General features: G+C 39.6%; 1 protein-coding gene across 2 annotated transcripts; it reads right to left on the bottom strand.

Annotated features, from left to right (window-relative positions):
- Nucleotides 1–1,250: 1,250 nt before the first annotated feature.
- Nucleotides 1,251–20,182, bottom strand: ptpn6 (protein tyrosine phosphatase non-receptor type 6). Of its 2 annotated transcripts, none has more exons than XM_013910554.1 (16): nucleotides 19,619–20,182; nucleotides 19,227–19,304; nucleotides 17,700–17,822; nucleotides 16,100–16,294; nucleotides 12,707–12,890; nucleotides 11,363–11,479; nucleotides 10,956–11,084; nucleotides 9,173–9,269; nucleotides 8,980–9,059; nucleotides 8,705–8,851; nucleotides 6,563–6,694; nucleotides 6,325–6,479; nucleotides 3,677–3,744; nucleotides 3,393–3,544; nucleotides 3,030–3,094; nucleotides 1,251–1,544 (listed from the first exon to the last, which is right to left on the bottom strand). In XM_013910554.1, the coding sequence occupies exons 2-16, from the start codon at nucleotides 19,232–19,234 to the stop codon at nucleotides 1,448–1,450; spliced, it is 1,749 nt and encodes a 582-aa protein (XP_013766008.1). In that variant the 5' UTR covers nucleotides 19,235–19,304; nucleotides 19,619–20,182; the 3' UTR covers nucleotides 1,251–1,447. The 2 variants fall into 2 exon arrangements, with proteins under 2 accessions (XP_013766008.1, XP_005731960.1); XM_005731903.1 differs by having other exon boundaries at nucleotides 19,227–19,252.
- Between the last annotated feature and the right edge of the window lie 1,446 nt (nucleotides 20,183–21,628).

The raw sequence follows: 21,628 nt of genomic DNA, 5'->3' as shown, positions 1-21,628 counted from the left end.
TGAAAATATTGTCGGGCATAAACCGGTCCGTGGCGCAAAAAAGGTTGGGGACCGCTGGCCTATAGCACATTTAAACAACTGAAGTTGACCCAGATCACTTTTAAATTCCAGGTCAAACTCAAAATACTTGAAAAGCTGAAAGGTGTGTTTTGTTTTATTAAGTCATTATTTATTCTGATTCAGTGGTTGCTACAGTTTGTTCAGAATCTACCTCATAACAGTGATTTATCTTATATGTCATGACACACTATATAAAGGCAGTTGTAGAGGAGAGTATACTCTCCTCTACAACTGCCTTTATAAGTTAAAAGTATGGGTGCTGGTATCGCCAATGCTGGGCCTGTATTATCAGATCAATACCAAAATTAGCTACATAATCAGTATCAATTTGAGATTTAAAGGAGCTCTGAGCAGTCTGTTGGTTTCTGCAAACAGAAACTGGGTAAATGTAAGAAAAAATGAAAATAGAAACTAAAACAATTTTTTGAATTCAAATAAATAATTTTAGAGAAAATATCCTTAGTTTTAGGATGTGCTAATTTAGTAAGATTTTCTATCATGACTGCATGACTGTGAGTCAAATGCTTTCAGTAAGTTATGTGATTTGTTGCAATGGCTGTGGGGATTTTCCTTAAAATAATACTTCAAAAGACTAAAAGTAACACTGAAATGAATAAAAACTCATTTAAAACGAAACATTTTCAAACAATAAGAAGGAAACTGAAACAAGCAAAGCCACTCTGACATTAAACTGAATTCAAAACAAAAATTAAAAACAAAACAAAAATAAAAACTAGAGTAGAAAATACAAATTTAATAACACCTGCTGTGGGCGAAACTTCCAGAGAGGCAGAAAAAGTCTGCTTAATGCTTCTAACTGAAAATGAATTTGATGAGTTTATAAATGGTCCAACCCAGAGAAGCTTTAGAAATTGAATAAATGCAAAATAAAATAAAAAAATAAATAAAAACAAAAGAGAATTTTTATGGTTTCGTATAGTTTTGCTAAAACTGTGTGAGATTCATACTACTACTGCTCATGTTTCACTAAAATTAAAACCTGACACCAGTTTTCTTTATGCAAACAGAAGTAAAGCGAAATTAAAAATGTTTTTCCCTCCTGAATGAAAACCAGTGCTGAATCCCTTCTGCTTGAACTGCAAACAGGGAGAAGCTCCCATCGGTGTTGCATGCCTTATAGCTTCTGATGTTTCATCTTGGAGAACAGAGATAAATAAAGATGCAGCACAGAAAGTGTACACACAGCCCGCCTTTATTTTGAACAAACATCAGCCAAGCAATCATGTAGCATAGACGATGTCATCAAGTTATGCTGTTTTTCTGAACCTTCCTTTTATTTTGCGTAAGGCTTCAACAAATAGATTGCATTAACAAGGGTGTCTGCATAAATATAACATGACATACTTTGATAAAACCTCCCAGTCTTCTATCTCTTTTTCACGGAGCCACTCTTCTTGTCCGACTTTGACTTTTTCGCGTCTTTCTTTCCTTTTGACAGATTCTCATAAACGTCCTCTTTGTTTCTGGAAAGAGCCGAAGAGAAAGCTGATTAGTGATTTCATCCTAGCCGCCAAGACTGATTAAACACAGATCTGTGAGAAACGCATCAGAGAGAGTGGAGAGATTAATGAAGGTCACGCTGCATGAGAAACGTTTAAACAATCCATCACTCAAAGCTGCAGGCCATCTATTCAGCTCTCCAAGTGGGTCAAAGTTTACAGCGTTACAGTGAACCGGCCAATGTGTGTCTGCTTTCTCCTAATAATTAAGTTCATTAAAAGCCTCGTCCAGTATGAGCATCTCATAGTCCAGAGGTCACAACAGACAACAGGTAAACAATATGACTTCATTCATTCACACAGTGCATCCTACATCCATTAAAAGTCCTCTTTGCATGAAGTCATCATGATGGCTGAAAGCAGCTTTTAGCAGGATACTTGTGCTTCAAGCTCATAAAGCAGGATGTAGCAAATGTAGGATCCAGTGTTTTTGGAGTTTGACCAAGTGGCCAGTGCAGTAGAGCCAAAAAACTGCACTTTCTCAAACAGCCACTTGGGGCTGGTTTCTAAAGTGTTATGAGGGGCAAAAAGCTCAATGTGAGGCTTCATAAGAGTGTCTGTGTCCATCTTTTATACACAACCTGTGTTTGACTAATAGTCGGATCAGCTGCTTTGATCTTTAATCGTTCCTTCTTAAACTTGTCTTTGGACTTAACGCTAAAGACCAAATCAGCTGAATTCTACTTTTATTTTCTCTTTACAGGTATTGAGGCGCGCTACTACATCTATGAATCATCTACGAAAAAACAAGATTGTGGAAAGTCTTTTATGGCTCCAGAGAGAGCTCTGAAACCTCTGAGATTTACTGTCAACTGGGTCTGAACACAACAGGCCTGAAAAAAACCCCAACAAATAAAAAGGTCAAAGGTCTACTGATGTCGACTGAAAACTAAACAAGTGTTTCTCTCATTAGTATTTTTACATTGCAGAGATTTTATCTCCATGAGGTTAGCACCTGTCCTTTTTTGCACTACCTACACAGGGAACTACACAATATTTAAATAATGAAATATTTGGGTCGAGCCCTGCCTATTTCTCGATTTCCTCTCTGTATCTTTTCTAACATAATAAAGAAAAAAAGGCCAAAATTGCCACAAAAAATCTTTCAAAAGTAAAATTCTTTCTAATTTCCTCTTGTACCCTTGTCCCTTTATTAAATTAAAATGAATCAATCTGTTTTTCTAAGAATATTTAAACACATAAATCAGATTTTAATTGGTTAATTAATTGGTTTAACTGGTTTAAACTAGAGTACGAACTACTCGCCGATAGCTCCCCACGTTAATGAAACAAGACTGTAAATCAGTTCTTCCTCCAGAAACTGCAGACATGAACCCGAAGACGGATCGTGTTTTTAAACAAAAATAGGGTGGCAGTGTGAGATTTAGAGGAACAACGTGAGTGCATTCGGGACACTCGATTCACAATCACACACACAGAGTCACTCACTTTGACACCACTCTGCCCGCTGGTTGGTGTTTGATTTGGAGATTTCCGTACTCGGTCTCGGTTTCCTGAGGAAGAGAGAGGCAAAGACGTTTCACAAGTGACTGAGAAAGAATTAGTCAAACAGGGAGTGAGGTCACGTTGCTGGATCAGTCTGCGTGGTCGACTGTTTTCGCGTCTTTGGGTCAACGTTCATCTTTCATGAGGGACTCTGATAACTTATCATTCTGCTGGCATTGAACTGCTCCGCTGTAGTGTTTAAATCAATGATGAAATGAGCCAACACTCATTCACAGCCTCTTTTCTATGTTTCCCAATTTTAAACTATATTTGAGCCACAGTGACTAGATTCTCTGCTCCTCTCACCATTGAGGCGGAGTCTTTGGCCTTGGCGATCTGTATGTACTCAGCCACAGCCAGGTAGATGAATTTGTACTGGGCCTCAGTCTGCACCATACCGGAGCGCTGCTCTCGCACCATCTGAATGTATTTCGCAATGTCAATATCAATGTCCAGACCTGCAATGAAAGGGAAGTGAAAAAAAGGAAGGCGGTGAACGGAGGCACAGCAACAAAGAGTAAAACACGTCGAATGGTTTCATTTTTACTTGACTGATTTATCAAGAACATATTTCTTTACTGTATTGTTACCTAAAGTATCAATGGTCTCGATGATCATGTCAATTACCACGATTGTGCCCGTTCGACCAATACCAGCACTGCAAAAATCACAAAAGAAGCAAAGTTAATCTCACCCACGGAGACAAACAGGTCAGAAATTTGGACCAGAAAAGAAAGCACAAATGGATTAATGATGCAAAGTCCATTAAGTGTTCTAGTAAGCAGCGATACTGAACCAACATGTGCAACAGTAAGATCTCTTCTAAGTGCAATACAAACATCAATAACAATGTGCTTTGAGAAGTACTTACCAACTTCTCAATTTCTTAGTCTGTCACTTTCATGTTTCAGATCATCAAACAGATTTTATTATTAGACAAAGGCAACCCAAGTAAAGACAAAATGCTGTTTTATTAAGTGGAAAAAAGAGATCCAAACTACCAAGCCCCTTTGTGAAAAACTAGTTTTGCCACCTTTGGCAGCAAAAACTGCAATCAAGCATTTGCAATAACTGTCAATGATTATTTCAGATTGCTGTGGAGGAATTTTGCCCCACTCTTCTCTAGAGAATTGTTTTAATTCAGCCACAGTGGAAGAGGTTTGAGCATGAAACAGCTGTTTAGGTTATGCCAAAGCGTCGTAATCCGATTTAAGTTCAGATTTTAACAAGGCCACTCCAAAACTATTGTTCCTTTCTTGCTTTCTTTTGTTTTTGAGACACTGAGAGGTGGACTTGTTGGTGTGTTTCCAATCTTTGTAGCGCTGCATAACCTGACAGCGACTGAGCTTTAGGACACAAACTGATGGCCGGACACACTCTGCTTCAGGATTTTCTGGTAGAGAGCAGAATTCATGGTTCCATCAATTGCAGCAAGTCATGCAGGTCCATCACACTATCAGTACCATGTTTGACTGCTGATATGATGTTCTTTATATTAGTTGCTGTGTAAGTTTGTAACAGGATTCAGCTTTTGTCTCAGTCTGTCCACAGAATATTTCTCCGATTACATTTTCACACAGGCAGCACTGACCTAGAGGCAGTTACACTCACAGCTCAGTGAGATGCCAACAGGCTCGCATTACTCAATCAATACTGGTGCTTACCATGTGCAACACGTGCAACATTTATCATCTAATATCTGGCTTGCATACAGCAAAACCCAATGCAAAGCTAAAATTGGTCATAAATCAAAGTAATGCACACCATAATAGTAGTGAACGCTGGGAAGGGACTGGCATAAGAGGACTAAAATCAATGCAAATCTATTCAGTAGTTATTGAGACGTTTCTCCAAGAACCACAAATGTCAGCCTCATGATGCTGCAAGAGAAAAACTCATCTTGTCACAGCACCATTAATGCCAATTATAAACTTCCCGACAAAAACAGGGCACAGATAGCTCAGTAGGTAGAGTGGTCGCTCCATGATGGGAAGGTCAGGGGCTTGAATCCACTTAACAGCTACCCTGAGGTACCCCTGAGCAAGGCGTCGTCCCTACACATTGCTCCCTGGGTGCTAGATAGGTGGCAGCCTGCTGCTTCACTGAGTGAATGGATTAAATGCAGAGAGAAATTTGTCCCCACAGGGATCAATAAAGTATACATTATTATTATGTTGTTTCTGAATCACTAGTCACAAATCTATATTTATTTCTCTCTAAAGAAAAAATACACATGCAACCATTTGTGAATATTTTTTAAGCCATTTTGTTTTTGCAGAGCCTCATGAGAATCATACAATTTTGATCCTGTTACTGGATTACTATATCCAGTGATCTGAACAAATGGCTCATTTGTGACTCATCCACGGCCCTGTGCAGGGGAAAGTGCACAGGATTTTACAACTAAACTTACACTTTTACTAGTTTGAAATATGTAAAACTACAAAAAAACAAAAAAACAAGTTGTTTCAAAAAAAAAGAAGAAAGGCCAGGATGAAGCTTTAAAACAAAATTAAAATCAAGTGTTAAAATCATTTGTTATTAATTATTAATCAGAAAAATATTTTCTAAATCAATAGGTTTGTCTAGGAAATGTCAGAAATGTGGACTTGATGCTATATTATTAGCTGATGAGATAGGCACTCCCAAATAACCAATCTGAGAGTAGGAGAGATTTTAAAAAATTAATTTAAAGTCTTTACTTGTTTTCATTTGAAAATATTCTATACTTATACATTATCAGGCAAAAATCTAAGTGAAGGAAACATCATGCTGTTGCATGCAGAGTCCTGTGTTGGGTAAAGTATTAAAATCTTCATACTTCGTTTTTTAAACATGTCTGTATCGTTCAAAAATGCTAACACGGGGATCACATAATCACTTGACCGACATCCAAAATCTCTTTAAGGAAGCACAAGCAGCCTCAGCATCTTTTAAATCACACTGGGAAAATTCCAGTAGGATAAACTGTCAGTAAACTTGAAGCCTTTTGTTTAGTTACTACGTACTAATCTTAATCCAGAAAATGTGCTTGTTTTAATCTTAAACCTCTAAGTATTATCACCTAATTAAGGATTATGAAACCCAGCACTTTGCAAAAAAAAGAAAAGAAACAGTGTTGCTTTGATATGTCTACTGCATTTAAAATGCAGATGTTTTCCACATCACTTGTTTAAAGTAGAAAGGATTTGAGAAGTGAAATATTCAGTGAAGAGTGTGGGTTGCAGCTGTTAGGTACCTGCAGTGGACGATCATGGGACCGGCGTTAGGAAATTCAGCCTGTTTAGAGTTCACTTGAGTGAGGAAGCCGAGGACACCGCTTGATTCCTGAGGGACGCCGTGATCTGGCCAGCTGAGGTACTGGTAGTGCCACACTTTGCGAACATGTTTTGGCTAAGAATGGGGGGGGGAGAAATCATTAGGTGTGCAGAGATGAGGAACCACAGTGAGGTGAGAGTTTGGTGTTTGTAGGTCACCTGGTCCAGGGGTGCGATCTCCAGGACTCGGATTTTATAATCACCAGCTTCCCTCTCTAGCTCGCAGCTCACCACATAGCGGCCCACCTCCTTAGTTGAGTGGAGCTCAGGCCAGTATGGAACGCATTTATTCTGCGCAAAAATGAAAAATAACTTCACCTTAAGCGTCACTTCAAAATCAAATAACATCTCAGGCTTTTTAAAAATCATGGTTGCCTTTCCAATTATAGTAATTTTTTTTCTGTGCATCCACTTTTAACTTAAAAGCCATGCAGACAACTATTTAAAGTAGTTTCGCTCTGATCATTGTTTACCAGTCTTCTCTCGAAGGACAAACGAGGGTTACTTTAAGAGGGAAGTAGCCAGATGACGCATGCTTTTGAAGTGTTTTCACACATGAGCATAAATGGACTGTGTCGGGAGACGCAGGTCAGGGTGATGTATGAAGGTGGCTTTTCTCACACATAGCACACAACAGGAAATTATTGGCTTCAGCCACTTTCTCACGCCCAAGATTTTTATTTTTTTTTGGGGGGGGGGTAAGGGATAAAACATGGCGACCAATCACACTGTGAATTCACTCAGTAGGTTAAAGGCTTAAGATCAGGGCAGCATGGTAAGTGTGAAAACCGTTTACAAATGTTGGATTTAAGTTGTCAGTCAGTTGTCTAGCACCTAACATGCACACAGCAGCTAATATGTGAGAGCTGGATAATCAGTGTATTTTACATCAAAAGCCACATACACATCATGTTAAGTGGCACAGACCAATGAAACTATTACCTCATACTATTAAAAATACCCTCCAAATTTGTCTCTTTTCTTTCAGCTTAATGATACACAATAATTAATTACTTGTAAATAATTGTTTGTTTTAGCTAATTACTTTGGGACATGATAGGCACAGATAAAAGTCCAAAATTTCTCCTTCTTTATAATTTTCACATTACAATCACACTGAACTGTCTGGCCGCTCATTTCCGGCTCTTGGGCCTTATGTTTGACATCTCTACTATAGATCATCAGTTTTACAGGTTCTAGCCAACAACACGCAACAGGTGTGAAACACAAACAAGAATCAGCACACTATAAAAAACTGAAATAAATGTATTAGAGTATAATTAAATGTCTACCAGTCACTTTATTAGGCATATCTGTTCAAACACCTGTAACCCCAAATGCTTTGACCTGATAGGAAGGCAACAGATAAACCTCATAAAAACCTCATTACAACGCAGGCATGAAGAAGGGCATCTCTGAATCTGCAACATGTTGAACTTTGAAACAGATGGGCTACAGCAGCAGAAGACCACACTGAGTGTTGCTTCTGTCAGCTAAGATCAGGAAATTGAGGCTATGATTCACACACGCTCACCAAAATTAGACTGGAAGGCTGGAAAAACTTTGTTTGGTCTGATGAGTCTTAATTTTCTGCTGCATCATTTGGATTGTAGGGTCAGAATTTAATGTAAAAAAGCATGAATCATGGATCCATCCTGCGTTTTCATCATCAGTTCAGACTGATTGGTGGTATAACTGTGTGGGGGACATTTTCTTGTCACACTTTCGCCGCCTTAGTACCAATTCAGCATTCAGCACAAGCTACCTGAGTATTGCTACTGAACATGTCCATCCCTTGACCAGAGTGCAGTGTTCTCAAACTAGTTTCCTAAGATGACAGTAAGCTCTCGGTACTCCAATGGCCTCCACAGTGCTCCGCGTAGAGCACATTTGGGATACAGTGGGACAGGAGATTCACATAATGCAGACAAATCTGCAGCAACTGTGTGATGCTTTCATGCCAATGTGGATCAAAATGTCTGAGGATCTAGCACCAATCTATGAAATGAAGACTTAAGGCCATTTTGAAGGCAAAAGGAGGTCCAACCCGATGCTCAAATTAAGCGGATTGTTTAAGGATGTCCTGATCAGCTCAGAAATTCATTCAAAAAGCACAAAAAAAACCAACCCTCAAAACAAAAATGTAAAAGTCCCTAATCTGCTTTTATTTTATTATATTAATTACTCTGATACTTTTCGATAGATTGGTATCATGTCCAGGGTGTACCCTGCCTCCAGCCCAACTGTGACCCTGTATTGGATAAGTGGAAAAAAAGGATGCATGGATGTTGCTATACTGACCCGTCCTTTCTCGACCTCTCTTGTTGTCATCACGATCACGCTGGTCCTCTCTTGCCATACCATCTGCCAGAAATCATTAACTGTTGTTGCTAGACACCCCTGAGTGGCAATGTAAACTTTCTGATCTTCGGATTCCTGCAGTTTGTTCTGCAAACACAGAGCGAATTAATGCACACTCGGAACCAAGAAAGACTTCAAAGCAACAAATATCACAGTTTTCTTCTGTGTCTTTGTCACGCTGTGTTTCTATGAGCTCAGTGGCTTTGGATTCTTACTTTCACATAGTTGCCGTTGATGTAATCTGAACCCACAACATTGGGATCACTGTCCTCCAAGATGACCCTGGTGTCATTGACTTGTGAGAGGAAAAAAGTGGAAAGAAGTTCATTGAGAAACAGTGGGACAGTTAGCTCTGTGTTGATTTCTTTAATTCAGAGAATAATAATGATAAAATAAAAATGTGCTCACATGGAAGTATGTTCTTGTATCTGTTTTTGCTCTTGTTTTCAGGTCTTTGGCCCTCATCTCTGCTCTTTTTCACCTTTGCCTCCAACTTTTGAAGAGCCTGGCAGGAGAGAGGATGACAGCGTGATGCCTGCTGTGACCTGTGCAGTATGCTCCATATACAAACCAACATATGTTACAGTTTTATACTAACACGAAATGATAACAACAGCTGTTTTCACAGAAAAATGAGGTCAGCAGAAGGCCTGAACATGTCCTTTCTCACATGTAGCATACAAAAGGACATGTTAATCTAGTCTAGGCTACACCCACTTTGTCAATAATAACCCATTAACTCATGTCCTGTACTGCAGTCCTGGACATGAGTTCATAAATGTATCTACAGGAATCATGATAGGCACAGATAGGCACAGAGGACCCTTCCTCCCCAAAAGACACAAATCCATCTACGTATGGTGACCTTTATGCACCATCAGTCACATGACTGACATGCTTACTAGAGTGACAGCATGCTACAAACAAATTTCTTTTTCCTTGCACAGACAGAAAAGGATTACTTGGAATGGGAATAGTTTTCTTTTCTTTTCCTTTAGTTTCCTATGCGTACTTTGTCACTGGCCTCTTGCATGTTTATTACATTCTTAGTCATTTAAAAATGACTAAGGAAGCCCACAGACATTGCTGACTTCACATGGAGCTCTGCTGGGTCGTTCGAGAGCAGTGATTTCCAAAGTGTGTGATACAGAAACCCAGTCACCATGCAGACACTGCAGATGAGCCATGCGAGGTCATTTACAGCAAATACTTTAAAAAAAAAAAGGTTCAGTTGACTTGTATTTTTGATTCTTATAAGACTTGAAAATTTTAAATATAACTTTGGAAAATATGCAGGAGGGCAAAAAATTTGGGACTTTTAATTGTGTTTTCATAAATTTTACAGCTTTTCCCCTATTGATAAATTCCTCTCCCATGGTTTTTTCATACTACACCAATGTAATTAAGTCGTGGTTAAACAATTAACTGACAAAGGTTTCTGTTTTTTCACTATCTAACATAAAAAGTTTTGGGTTTCTAGTGAATTCACAATTAAAAAAATGAAAATAGAACATTTTCTGTGAATTAACAAAAAAGTTCTGTTTTATAACTACAGGGACAGTCTGGACATGAGCTACCGCTTTTACACATTCATTTTATCATGTTCAAAAAATTAAATATACTGCTGAAACTGCAATGTTAAAATACCTCATGGATCAAAGTGGGCCATGTGTGGTCCACGATGATTTCACCACTATAGGAGAAACTTGAAGGATAAGTTTAGTTCTCCAGAAAATCCTTTGAACTGATTTTTCGATTAAAATGTTCTTTTGTAAAAGAATTTCTGACTCTGGTTTTGGAAATTAGTTTACAATCTTTCCATTAAGTATTTACATTTTAATGAAATAATGAAAAAAAAGCCACGAGGGTTTAAATTTACTAATATTCTTTACCTGGTTTGACAAGTAAATCAACAGAAGTTCAAAATGAATCGATGAAAAGAAAAGAAACACTTAAATGTTCTGCTTGTGTGGTGATCAAAGCTGCAAATGAAGCTTTGAATGCCCCATATTTAGTGTATTCTCCAACCACAAGATGGTAGCATACTGCCTGTACAGTTGTTTAGGCCCCACAAGGAAGTAAAATACCAAAGCCTGATGGAAATTTCTGTTGGTTTATAAAATGCTGATGTGTGGTCTATTTTATGCTAATGCTTTGTGTGAAACAGCAATAAGTTTGGATTAAATCTTACGTCGAATTCCTCCCAGAAGCCCGCCTTGCTCTTCTCTCCCTCGCCATCCTGCTGCTTCTGTGTGGTCTGGTCCAGCTGTTTCACTCTGCTGTCAATATCTGCTGCGTTCACTCTAGTGGAGTAATACGGCTGAGGGAGGGAAGGAAAATTTTATATTAGAGATTAAAGGAAATAAGAAGCCAATGAGCGCGTTACACATCGTCATAATTAAGACAAACGCAAACAAGTGAGTAATGTTTCCTATCTGTGGGCTGTGCTGCTCGTCTTTTAAAATAATTTACAAAGAAGACATCCTGCCCTCGTTTTATAAGATTCAAACATGGTTTCATGAGACATTTACCTCAGACATCACTCACACTTTTAGAGTTTCTGGTCTATTGACATAATTTGTCTATAGTTTATCTCACCTGTTTGAGGTAAACCCAGTTTCCAGAGATCTCCTCGATGCCTTTGCGTTTGTAGTGCTCCACCAAGTCTGTCAGCGTGTCAAACATGTCTGAGCCTCCGATGGTATACCTGTCACTCTGCACACACCAATCATGTCAACGACAACAACAACAAAAAAAGTTTCAAAGACGGCCAAGTGAAAACCCACAATTAAAGACAAAGCAAAATTGGAGTTCAGTCAGACAACCCGAGCTTAAAATGTTTAGAGTTTAACATCTAGGCTCCAAACGCTTTCATATTTCAAATATGACACATAAAGTTATGTGTCATAAATATAACACATAAATTGGGAAGTGATGAGTAGATATTGCCCCGAAACCTGCAGGTGGATCCTGGGGCAGTGTTTGACATGTCAAAGGGAGACATGGGAAATTCTGCAGAAATTCTGTGAATAGGTCACCAAATTGAGATGGCCTGTATGGTACAAGACGGTATAAGAGTGTAGAATAGGTGTGTATTAAGGAGCTGAGACTGCATACACGATTCAATCCAAAGTAAATAACAAAGGTTTGGGTACAAAAGAGCTGTCAGAGAGCATCCCTCTGTGACATGCACATGCAAACAATATTCAAAGCATGTCTACAAAAATGCGTCAATGCTAGACTGCCCAAAATTCTCAGTTTTACAGTTGCTACAAAGCCGATTTCCTCAGGCAGCGAGCAACCTTCTGCAGCAGCCGACGATTCAGAGCAGTGTGGCCGGCAAACTCGCCTGATCTCTGCCACGTGCTTGTGAAAAGCCCCTTTGTGACCCCACCACTAATCTTATATTAATCTTGTTAACCCCAGCAGTGCACAAAACATGTAACCAATTTAAATGCAGGTCGAGGAGTGTTTTCTGTGAGGTGTGCCGTGGTTAAAAATAACATGCAAAGGCCCTGATAGTGACCAATGGCGGAAAGACACAATCTATGAAAATGAGTCGGCCGTGTGAGACGTTTTTGTGAGTATCATTGGCAGTTGTTTGCTGTGGCTGTGTAAACAAAGACTAATATCAGGATAAGGTCGGGTTTCATCTGTTTGTCTATTTCCACTAAAACATGACACTGCTTTTTTTTTTTTTATTTCATCAGTAGCTGAAGTATGAGAAAAAAGTCTTTTATTACATAAGAAGGGGAAATGAGACCTAAAACCTTTTTTCAACGTGAGTTGCACATATACGGGAATGTCCCTCAGTATTTTTGTGATGGGACGCAGTTTCAAGGTCTCTTGTTTCTGTACGTTTACACTAAGACAGTGATAAAGAAAAACAATACCCTGGTTTCATGCATTCGTATTTGCCACTGAAACATGCATGGCACCCACCTGGCACATTATCTTTATGTGCGAGACCCTCTTTCCTCCGCTTTTGCTGATCTCGTCCGTCAGAACAGAGAGGACAAAGTCTCCAGGTTTGGACAGCGACTCTCTGACCAGGAAGGTCCCTGGCTCGTCTTTCACAGAGAGCAGCTTCTCGGCGTTGGGCCCTGACAGGTGACCGTGGTACCACCTGAGACACATGCACACTTGTTTAATATTAAAATGGCAACTTGTGTCTCCTGCAGATTTTTGGCTTGTGAGCACTGCAAGATAACTTTGACATTTTAGACACAAAAATAAAAAACAAAAAAACCCTCCTTCTTACTGCTTTCTACACGTGAGCTAAGAACCGGTAGCGCCATGGGTGCTGCATTAAAGGCATTCAAGCCTGAGCGGTTGTCAGAGAGACACTGATGTGGTTCACTGGGCTGTTATGCGTACCGTACAGTAAAATAGAAATAGAAAGCCACAACAGAATCGGGAGAATTAGAGGAGTTATAAACAGCGAGAGAAAATACACAGATGTTGCCGTTATAGAGCAGGTCATGTGTATTTTTATGTCCAACACTTACTTTGTGTTTGTGTGTGTGTGTGTGTGTCAGTGCATGCTCAGTCAGGCTGGGCTGTGACTTAATTTTAGGCACAGTTCTCGATTTCTTCGTCTAAACTTCCTGCATTGCGGTCGGAAAATTTCTGATGACAGATTTCGTGGCTGAAGAGGACAAAGTATTTATAGACTCCCCCCGGTTTATCATCCACAGATAATTACGCTTTGTTTTTTTTCTTCTTCTTTTTTTGTGTGTTGCAAATAGTTTTTGCATGCTTTTAATAATTCCCTTCTTTCTTTTTTTCAAGATTTACTTCTTTGCCAAATCACACAGCATGCTTTTACAAAGAGAAATAAATAGAGACTGCACCTGGTGATTTTTATTTAAGGCAGTGTGCAAGAAAAAAAGCAAAGACAGAGAAAAAGAGGTCGTTTTGGCTCCGTTTTACAGACGCTGTGCAGCAGAAAACAGCAGCTGTGCATGTGAGTGGTCAAATTTTTTTTAGCACAGTTTAAATATGCATGTGTTGTGTGAGGTTGAACATGATAATTGTCCTCAGAGCACTTTTGTCCTTTTTCTATGAAGCGTTAAGCTTCTAGGTAAATAGGAACTCTCATATAAAGAGGACTGCATCACAATGCAACCTGGTGAGGTAACTGTGCTCTGCAAAGAGCCGAGAGAGAGTTCGGGTTAGATGAGGAAGATAGCAAGTGAGTGAGCAAGAACATGATGGAGTGTGCAATAGAGGAAGGCAAAGCAGGGTCTGGCCATTGCTTTCAAAAGTGTCAAAACTTAAAGTTTCCAACCGCAGCAACAAAAGGGAAGTTAGACAACCGACAGAGAGAGAAGGACGGGGAGGGAGGGGGGGCACAGGGTAGAGCATCTAGTTTGGGTGAAACACACCATAATACACACATACAGAAAGCAGTGTCCTCCTTGAGTCATAAAAGGAGTCAAAGTGTACAACTTTACCACTACAAGTTGGACATTAACCCACTTTAAGCAGCCTAGAGTCGCACAATGTTTCCAGCTTGGAGGAATATACCGTCAATTAGCCGCCACCTCTAGCAACAATGTCATAGCGTTCAAAAGCCTGCGCATATAAGCTCTAAGAATATATATATGCAAGCTTTCTGATGTTGTTTTTGTCAAACAATACATAGATTAAGATTTGGATGTGTATAGCAGAAGGGCAGATTGTCCTTTGATGTGAACGCAGACAAAGACGTTAGAAAATCTGTATCATCTGTGGCTATATTTAGCAGACACGTCAGACATCAGCAAGAATGAAATAACGGAAAAAAAGTGTTTTAGGAAGCAGCATGATAACTGCTACAAACTCTGCTGCGCGACTAAAATTCCTGCATTTGAAAACACATTTTTAGGTTAAATTTAAAAGCGGTCGTTTTAGTGAAGAACTACTCCTGTTACAGCAATGACTGCAATGCTGATTTGTCTACCAAACCACTCAAAACTCAAGCGTTAAAAGGCAGGCTCTTCCTTATGCAGCTTCTCGTAACAAGATCCTCTCAAACGGTTCGAAATGATATCCTCTATGAGTTCATTCCATCTTAAATAAAAATAAAAATCTTTATTTACATAAACTGTTTCAAATTAGTCGTTAATATTTCTCTCAAAAAAATGGCTTTCGTGGACGATAATTGCTGGTTATTTATTCCACATTCACTTACTTAAACTGCTCTGTTCTGGGAACAAAGATAAACAATGTTTCCGGCACTGCTGCGTAAAGTACTGGCAGAATCTCTCGGATATATGGGTGCAAAGGTTAAAAATAAATCTACGCTATCAGAAGAGTCAAAGTCTGATATCACTGCATATTTAAATTCATGCCAGATATTGATTTCCCTTCTTTTTTTTTCTTTCTTTTTTTTTTGGCACCTCTGATTAAAAATAGAAGTAATTTTAGAGGGAATTCTGGTTGACTTTGATCTATTTCTATTAAGAGGAAAAAATAAAACCAGTGTTGCAATAATCTATTTATATGCAACAAACACACCACCTGAATGTTTGATCATCACTGTGCGTGTGATGCATGTCCGGAGCTGGGTTAAAAGTGTTTTTAAATACTTCTGGAGGAAGTAAAATGTTAAGCCGAACTAAAAATCTGAGCTCAAGAGAAGCCCTAGGAGATGATGTTTTTGGAGTCGATCATGGGTGAATACCCCACTTAAAACAGTGTCATGCAGCATTTAAACCAAAACACGCAGAATATTTGATCATATGTCAGGATTATGGATTATGAATAATCAGGGAGGAAGGATGAGGTAAAATTTTTTGAGTCTTCTTAGTTTTTTGGGGCCCAAAGCCTTATCCGATTGTTTTGAGGGAGCTACATTTTTTATATGTAACCTGTGGGGGTTTCTCTGAAGAAATACTTGAATTGCAAATAAAGTTTCCACCTGGAAAAGAATACATGCTGCTCGTATGTAATCCACAAGCTGCGGCAGGGGAGACTGGCGTAGGAATAAAGTCTCGACAGCTCGACAGCGTGGGCACTTGTTTTTACTGACTCATACGGTAAAAGAAAAGTTGCTATTACATATACTTTTTTTTTTTAATTGGCCACAGATCAAAAGTGTTTCCCACAGAGGAAAAGATTAAAGCTGAAAGAAATATTGAAACAACAAATGATGCCTGTTATCCCAACTACAGAGGAAATATACCTGGTCACAGTTGACTATATTTGACTCAACCGCCTAACTAACCACTGTTTTAACTTAACCCGAAAGTGTAGGTGGAGCCAGCGCAGAGAGGCCGGTGACTGTGGGCCACATTAACCGGCTGGGGCTTGAACAGTGAACACAGAGCTGAGACGTAATGATGCACACACCTCTCTGTGGTGGGGTCGGAGCAGTTGAGGGGATATTTGAGCTCGATAACGGTGCCGTCCTTGTCCTGCAGGATGCCGTTCTCTGCCGTGTAGTAATCCACCAGCTCTGACAGCGTGGCAAACTTCTCACCGCCATATAAGTCATAGTAGTCTCCTGTATTTTGGATGCGGATGTGGGTCACCAGCTCACCCACCCTGAGAAGATAAGGCCACACCAACTAACCGTCAGTGTTTTCCTGGCATAAAACTTCCTGTTGACAGTGTGTAATAAAAATTGACCTGCACAACAAATTTTATGTCGTTTTTATCTGTCAAAAAAAAAAAAGATCAAGGGCGCTCGGCCCACAAATTACTCAACCACAATCTCACAGAGCATTTCACAGATTCTGCAGCCAACAGTGCTTGTATAGTACCTGTGTGTGTGTCAGTGCATGCTCAGTCAGGCTGGGCTGTGACTTCATTTTAACGCATGGTGTATATATTTTGTATTCTCTGGTTGCCTGAGTAGTAAAGACTTTTCTAGATATATTGTGTTTCCTGTTATCGCTTTGGACCAGGAATCTTGCCAAAGTCTTTTTCTTTTTGCATTTAACAAGACTTTGGCTTCAAGAAATAAATACCCTTTAACATCGACTGAATATATTTAGGCTTGGGACAAAATTTTAAACTGTTATCTTGGCACTGGAGCAACTGGATGTTACCGTTTCGTGTTTATTCAGTTTAAGGCTCCAATCTGCAAGACGTGTCTGAGATGGAAAAAGAAACCTGTGTAACTAAAATGTGTTTTTAAAATATCCTCCGATGGTGGTTAATGGGTTTAATGTACTTTGACTTGGTAAATGAGAGGAGCTGTGGTTTTGATCACCAACCTTCAACCCAAAAAAGACAAAAGCGCCAAAAGTGGGTTTTTTTAACGTGTAAAAACTGGACGATGGTTTCTGAAATATAAAAAAGCTACAATTTATTCCATCTTTTTGTCTCTTAAACAACAGATTTTACCCCTCGGATCATCAGTGAACAGATGTTTTATGTCATTTCAGCTTTCAGGATTATGAAACTGACCTACATGGTAGCTTTACTTTAAGACCTGCTTATAGGAAATGACCACTGACACACTGCAAAAGCATCTACAGAAATATTGTCTTTGGAAAAAGTTCTGACATGTGACCTTCACAAGTGTGAGTGTATCACACTTCTACTGCACAGTCACAACATAAGCCAACACTGTGAAACAAGGTTTTGCTACTCAGGATGATTATTTCAGGTATCAGATATATTTATCTGTACTATTTTAACAGGAATAAAATGGTAATTTACAATTCACAGTTTGACTTTGTCACGATCACAAAGTGTGGCGGGTGCTTTCATTTACACCTGCAGTACATGGAGTCCTCAAATATTCAGCATCTCTTTTTGTATTTAAAAAGAAAAAGACAAAAAATAGAGAAATACTTTATATTGTAGGAATTTAGGGATTTAAAGAAGCTGGGAATGCAGGAATCCAATTTTTGCGCTGGGGGTATCTTGAGATGAATCATGCACATCAAGCACGAGCTTTAAAATTCACAAAATCAAACAAAGATTTTGGGTGCTCTATTACCTTACAGACAGGGAGAAATCGCCAACATTTTTCTTACTGGGCCGAGCCAAAAAGCTGCCATGAATGCCTCGAGTCTTGAGTATCTCCTCGGCCTGCAGGCCTGTGATATCTCTGTGGAACCATCTGCATAGACATAAATATAGTGTGTAAAACATAGAAATACACTCAATGCGAAGCCGCCACAAAAGACTTTACGAGATTAATGTCGTATGCATATTAACACGCAAGTAACTGTGCACAGGATCGCCGCGAGTATAAGGTAAACTGATTAAAAAACACACAAAAAAAACGCAAAATAGCTGCACATTCTCACAGAAACTTTGAGGCTGATCTCACCGGACTACAAAAGAAAAAGAAAAACTTAGTTCAGCCTTTCGAACACCAATTTTAGCACATCTCTGATCTAATTGCTGCAAACTTCTGTTACTATTTTTTAGATATTTTTAGATTATGCCAATTTTACAGTTAATATGTTATGGTTCACAGTCAAAACGGCAGTTTTTGCTGTGCAAGCATATTAATCACGTTTACAGACTTTAATCTTGATCAGAAAATGCAAAATTACTTTTTCCGCTCATTCTCGTTATCATTTACTATTAAACAGGACATAATGACATCTGTTTAAACGTTTCAATAAGGCATTTCAGAATGGAATAAAACAGCAGAAATATTGATACTATGCAGCACATCTGTCCAAATATAACCCACAAATCCACAAACTCTCCGGACCAAAACGGTGTTTGTCATGTTTGCTTTAAAGGTGTGATACACGTTGGCTAACACTCTGTGGCTAACCACAAAAAAAATTCAACAGATCTAACGTTGCTTTTTAAAGATTTTATGCACATTAGATTAAAAATGCTTTTTTTTTTAAAAACAGCAAGAACGTTTTGAATGTCGCTGCATCAGGAAAAGTCACCGCATGGCACAAAAACGGGCCCCAGAAATGTTGGAGAATCCTAACTTTGGGTTTTTCTCGACAAATACGGTGAATTAGAATTAGTCAAGTTTGAATACATCACTGTCAAAAGGGTAGGGTGTATTCAAGGTTCATAAAACTACACTCACAGATAAAAAATTTAAAAAAACAACCCTGTTTTAAATGATTACATTTTCCATTTTAATCAAGGAAATCTTTAACTTTGGGATGCCAAAAGTGATCTTTATATGGGAATGGGTTGAAAAGGAGAACATCTGTAATACTGTTACCAATACACACTAGTGGCAGCTCATGCAAAGGTAACGTGATACAGAACCACTAAAGAAGGCAAGTGTTGAGGCTAACAGGTGTTTTACTCAAAGCTCTGAACTTAAACATCATCTATGACACATTTTTTTTAGAACAAACAGACAAGACAAGGCAACCACATGATAGGGGAAGAGAGCAGGACGAGTCGGCAGCTGGAGAACGACACAGGAGGAAGAATGGAAAGAGAGAAGTTGTCTTTACGGCTTGCACAAAACACAAAGAACACGACCAGAGCTGGCTAACAGAGTACTACAGTGTCCAGCGGGGGACTGACTCACCGAACCATGTTGTCTCTTCAACGTTTCTGGGACCAAAGAGAAGAAGAAGAGCGATTGGTGAGCAGGAGCCGCTTGTACCTGTGTCACATGTGTAAACTCAGAAGTATACGTTTCTTCTTTTTTTTCAAATCACTAATCTAAGACAAAAACCAGCCTTCCTCACTTCACAGTCGCTAAAACTGAAATTAAGTCTGGTTCATTCGTGTGCGTTTACTCTTTAACTTACTCGACTTCAGACACCGACATTTCCCATCTAATGTTAACCTCTGCATAAGGCCACATTCACAAAACAACCATCAGCCCATGCCATTCTCCTCCATCTACTCTTGCCTCCACCCTCTTCCTACATCCTACTCCCCTCAGTCTCAGTAGGAAAACAGGTAAACACTTACTCTCCTCGGCTTCCTCGGCAAACAAGTGACACTCAACAAGACGTACAGACTGTATACGTCTGCCTCTCCTCCTCTCTGTCGATCTCTCTCGCGCTCCTCTTCCTTCCTTTTTACGTCTCCTTTCACAAAATAGTGAAAGCAAGACAGGAACCAAAATAGCTGACAGGCCGGAATTCCTCCACCAGATAGAGACTTTTTTAGACGACAACCACAACAGCAACCAAAAAAAAAACTTGTTACATTTGACAACGGTGTCGTTTTAAGCTATGAACATGTGCCCTCTGGCGCTCCATCGCTTAGTTTTCTGTGCAGACCTCGACAAAAACGGCAGCAGGCGAGATTCAAACGGTTCCATTCGGCAGCGAATCACAAGCCAGAGCGACACACCAGTAATTCCAGCTCAGTTACAGGAATAAAACATCCACCAAATAGGCAGTTTGAGCTTCTCGTGCCAGCGTGAACAAGCCCGCACTTTGTCTCTCACTAAGCATTTGCAAAGCTTTTCCCCTCTGCCTGCCCACCTGTCTGCAACCACTGTTGACTGTTTGTACTTTACTTCCAGGTGTGTATATAACACACAAAGGTCAGAGTCACAGATCGCTTCCTCATTCGCAGTTCAACCTTCCCCCCTCGGTGTGCAGAAATGTTTATATATAACTGTGTGTGTGTGCGCGCACATGTGCTGCTTTCAGCTGCAAGCGTGAGCGCCTTTCATTATCAGACTACAGAGGCAGAAGCACCAAACCCGAAGCTGAAAACTGGCATTAGGCAAATAATTTAATGCCACATGTTTATCTTTGCTCCATAATTTTCAAGGAGAGGCCAGGTTTCTTGCAATGCAACACAGACACACATAAGAAATGTCTGGCTACTCTGCAAACACATGAAAAAAAAAATGTTAAATCTAACTTGCATGTCATATTTACCTATAACAGGCTTGAGAAGGCAAATTTGAATTCATGTAAAATATTTAATTCCTTTTCCCAACAATATATACCCATGGGCCATGCTGAAGTGTGAAATCAATTCTAACGGTCTTAATTTAAGATCGTTACAGATACATTTGCAAAGCTGACAGTGAAGCTGTGCTTAAACTCTGGGTGAAAAAAAAAGTTAAGACAAAGTGGAAGAAACTGCAACATATAGTTCACCTCACCCCCCCTATAGACACACACACACACACACACACACACACACACACACACACACACACACACACACACACACACAGAGCCCTGCAGGTGCTGCTGGTCGTGGTTAACACAAGCTATTGCAGTTTGCATTATTCTGCGCTGAGGTTCTCATGTTTAACAGTTGAAGCTGGCTTCCCCATCTAACATCACAAAGCTTCAGTTCTCAGGCTGGGGGACACAGGCAGAAATGTGCACACACACTTTGTCTTTGTACCGCCTCAGAGTGACAACAAGGATGTTTCCCAGATTTGGTCAGTCTGCTGAGTGTTGCAATGCATCGGTATGTTGCAATGCATCAAACTGTTTCTGTTTAGAGGAATTTACAGTACACGCACTTCTGCTCTGCTCATTAAAGGCCTGAAGAGCGAAGATAATATTAGTGATTGGTGACAGAAATTGTTATTTTAGCCTCACAATCACAACTTCTTTGTTTCTAAATGTGAAGAGTTGTTCCTCTCTGTTTTTGTATGTTTCAAACTAAATGCCACCGCTTTGATTGGGGAACAGTCAGGCAGCATTTAGGCTGCATTTCCTACCAATTATTGCTTTGAGCTTTTGCCTTTAGTGCTGCTTTAATTCTTAGTGGCTTAGACTCAACAAGGTTCAGGAAAAATTCCTCAGAGATTTTGGTCCATATTGATCTGACAGCATCACACAGTTGCTGCAGCTTTGTCAGCTGCTCACCCATGATGTGAACCTCTCGTTCCAACACATCCCAAAGGTGCTCTATTGGATTGAGACATGGTGACTGTGGAGGCCATTTGAGTACAGAAAACTCATTGCCATGCTCAAGAAACCAGTTGTGAGCTTTGTGACA

The sequence above is a fragment of the Pundamilia nyererei genome, unplaced genomic scaffold (assembly GCF_000239375.1).
Source record: "Pundamilia nyererei isolate P.nyererei 1_Seehausen unplaced genomic scaffold, PunNye1.0 scaffold00045, whole genome shotgun sequence".
Lineage (NCBI taxonomy): Eukaryota > Metazoa > Chordata > Actinopteri > Cichliformes > Cichlidae > Pundamilia > Pundamilia nyererei.
This window is presented reverse-complemented; position numbering and strand designations above follow the sequence as displayed.

What these genes read in the sequence shown, in the direction of transcription:
- ptpn6 (XM_013910554.1), bottom strand. An exon ending in GATTTCTCCCTGTCTGTAAG is followed by an intron (nt 16,295 to 17,699) that starts GTAATAGAGCAC and finishes TTATCTTCTCAG; the next exon opens with GGTGGGTGAGCTGGTGACCC. An exon ending in TCCGACCCCACCACAGAGAG is followed by an intron (nt 12,891 to 16,099) that starts GTGTGTGCATCA and finishes CATGTGTCTCAG; the next exon opens with GTGGTACCACGGTCACCTGT.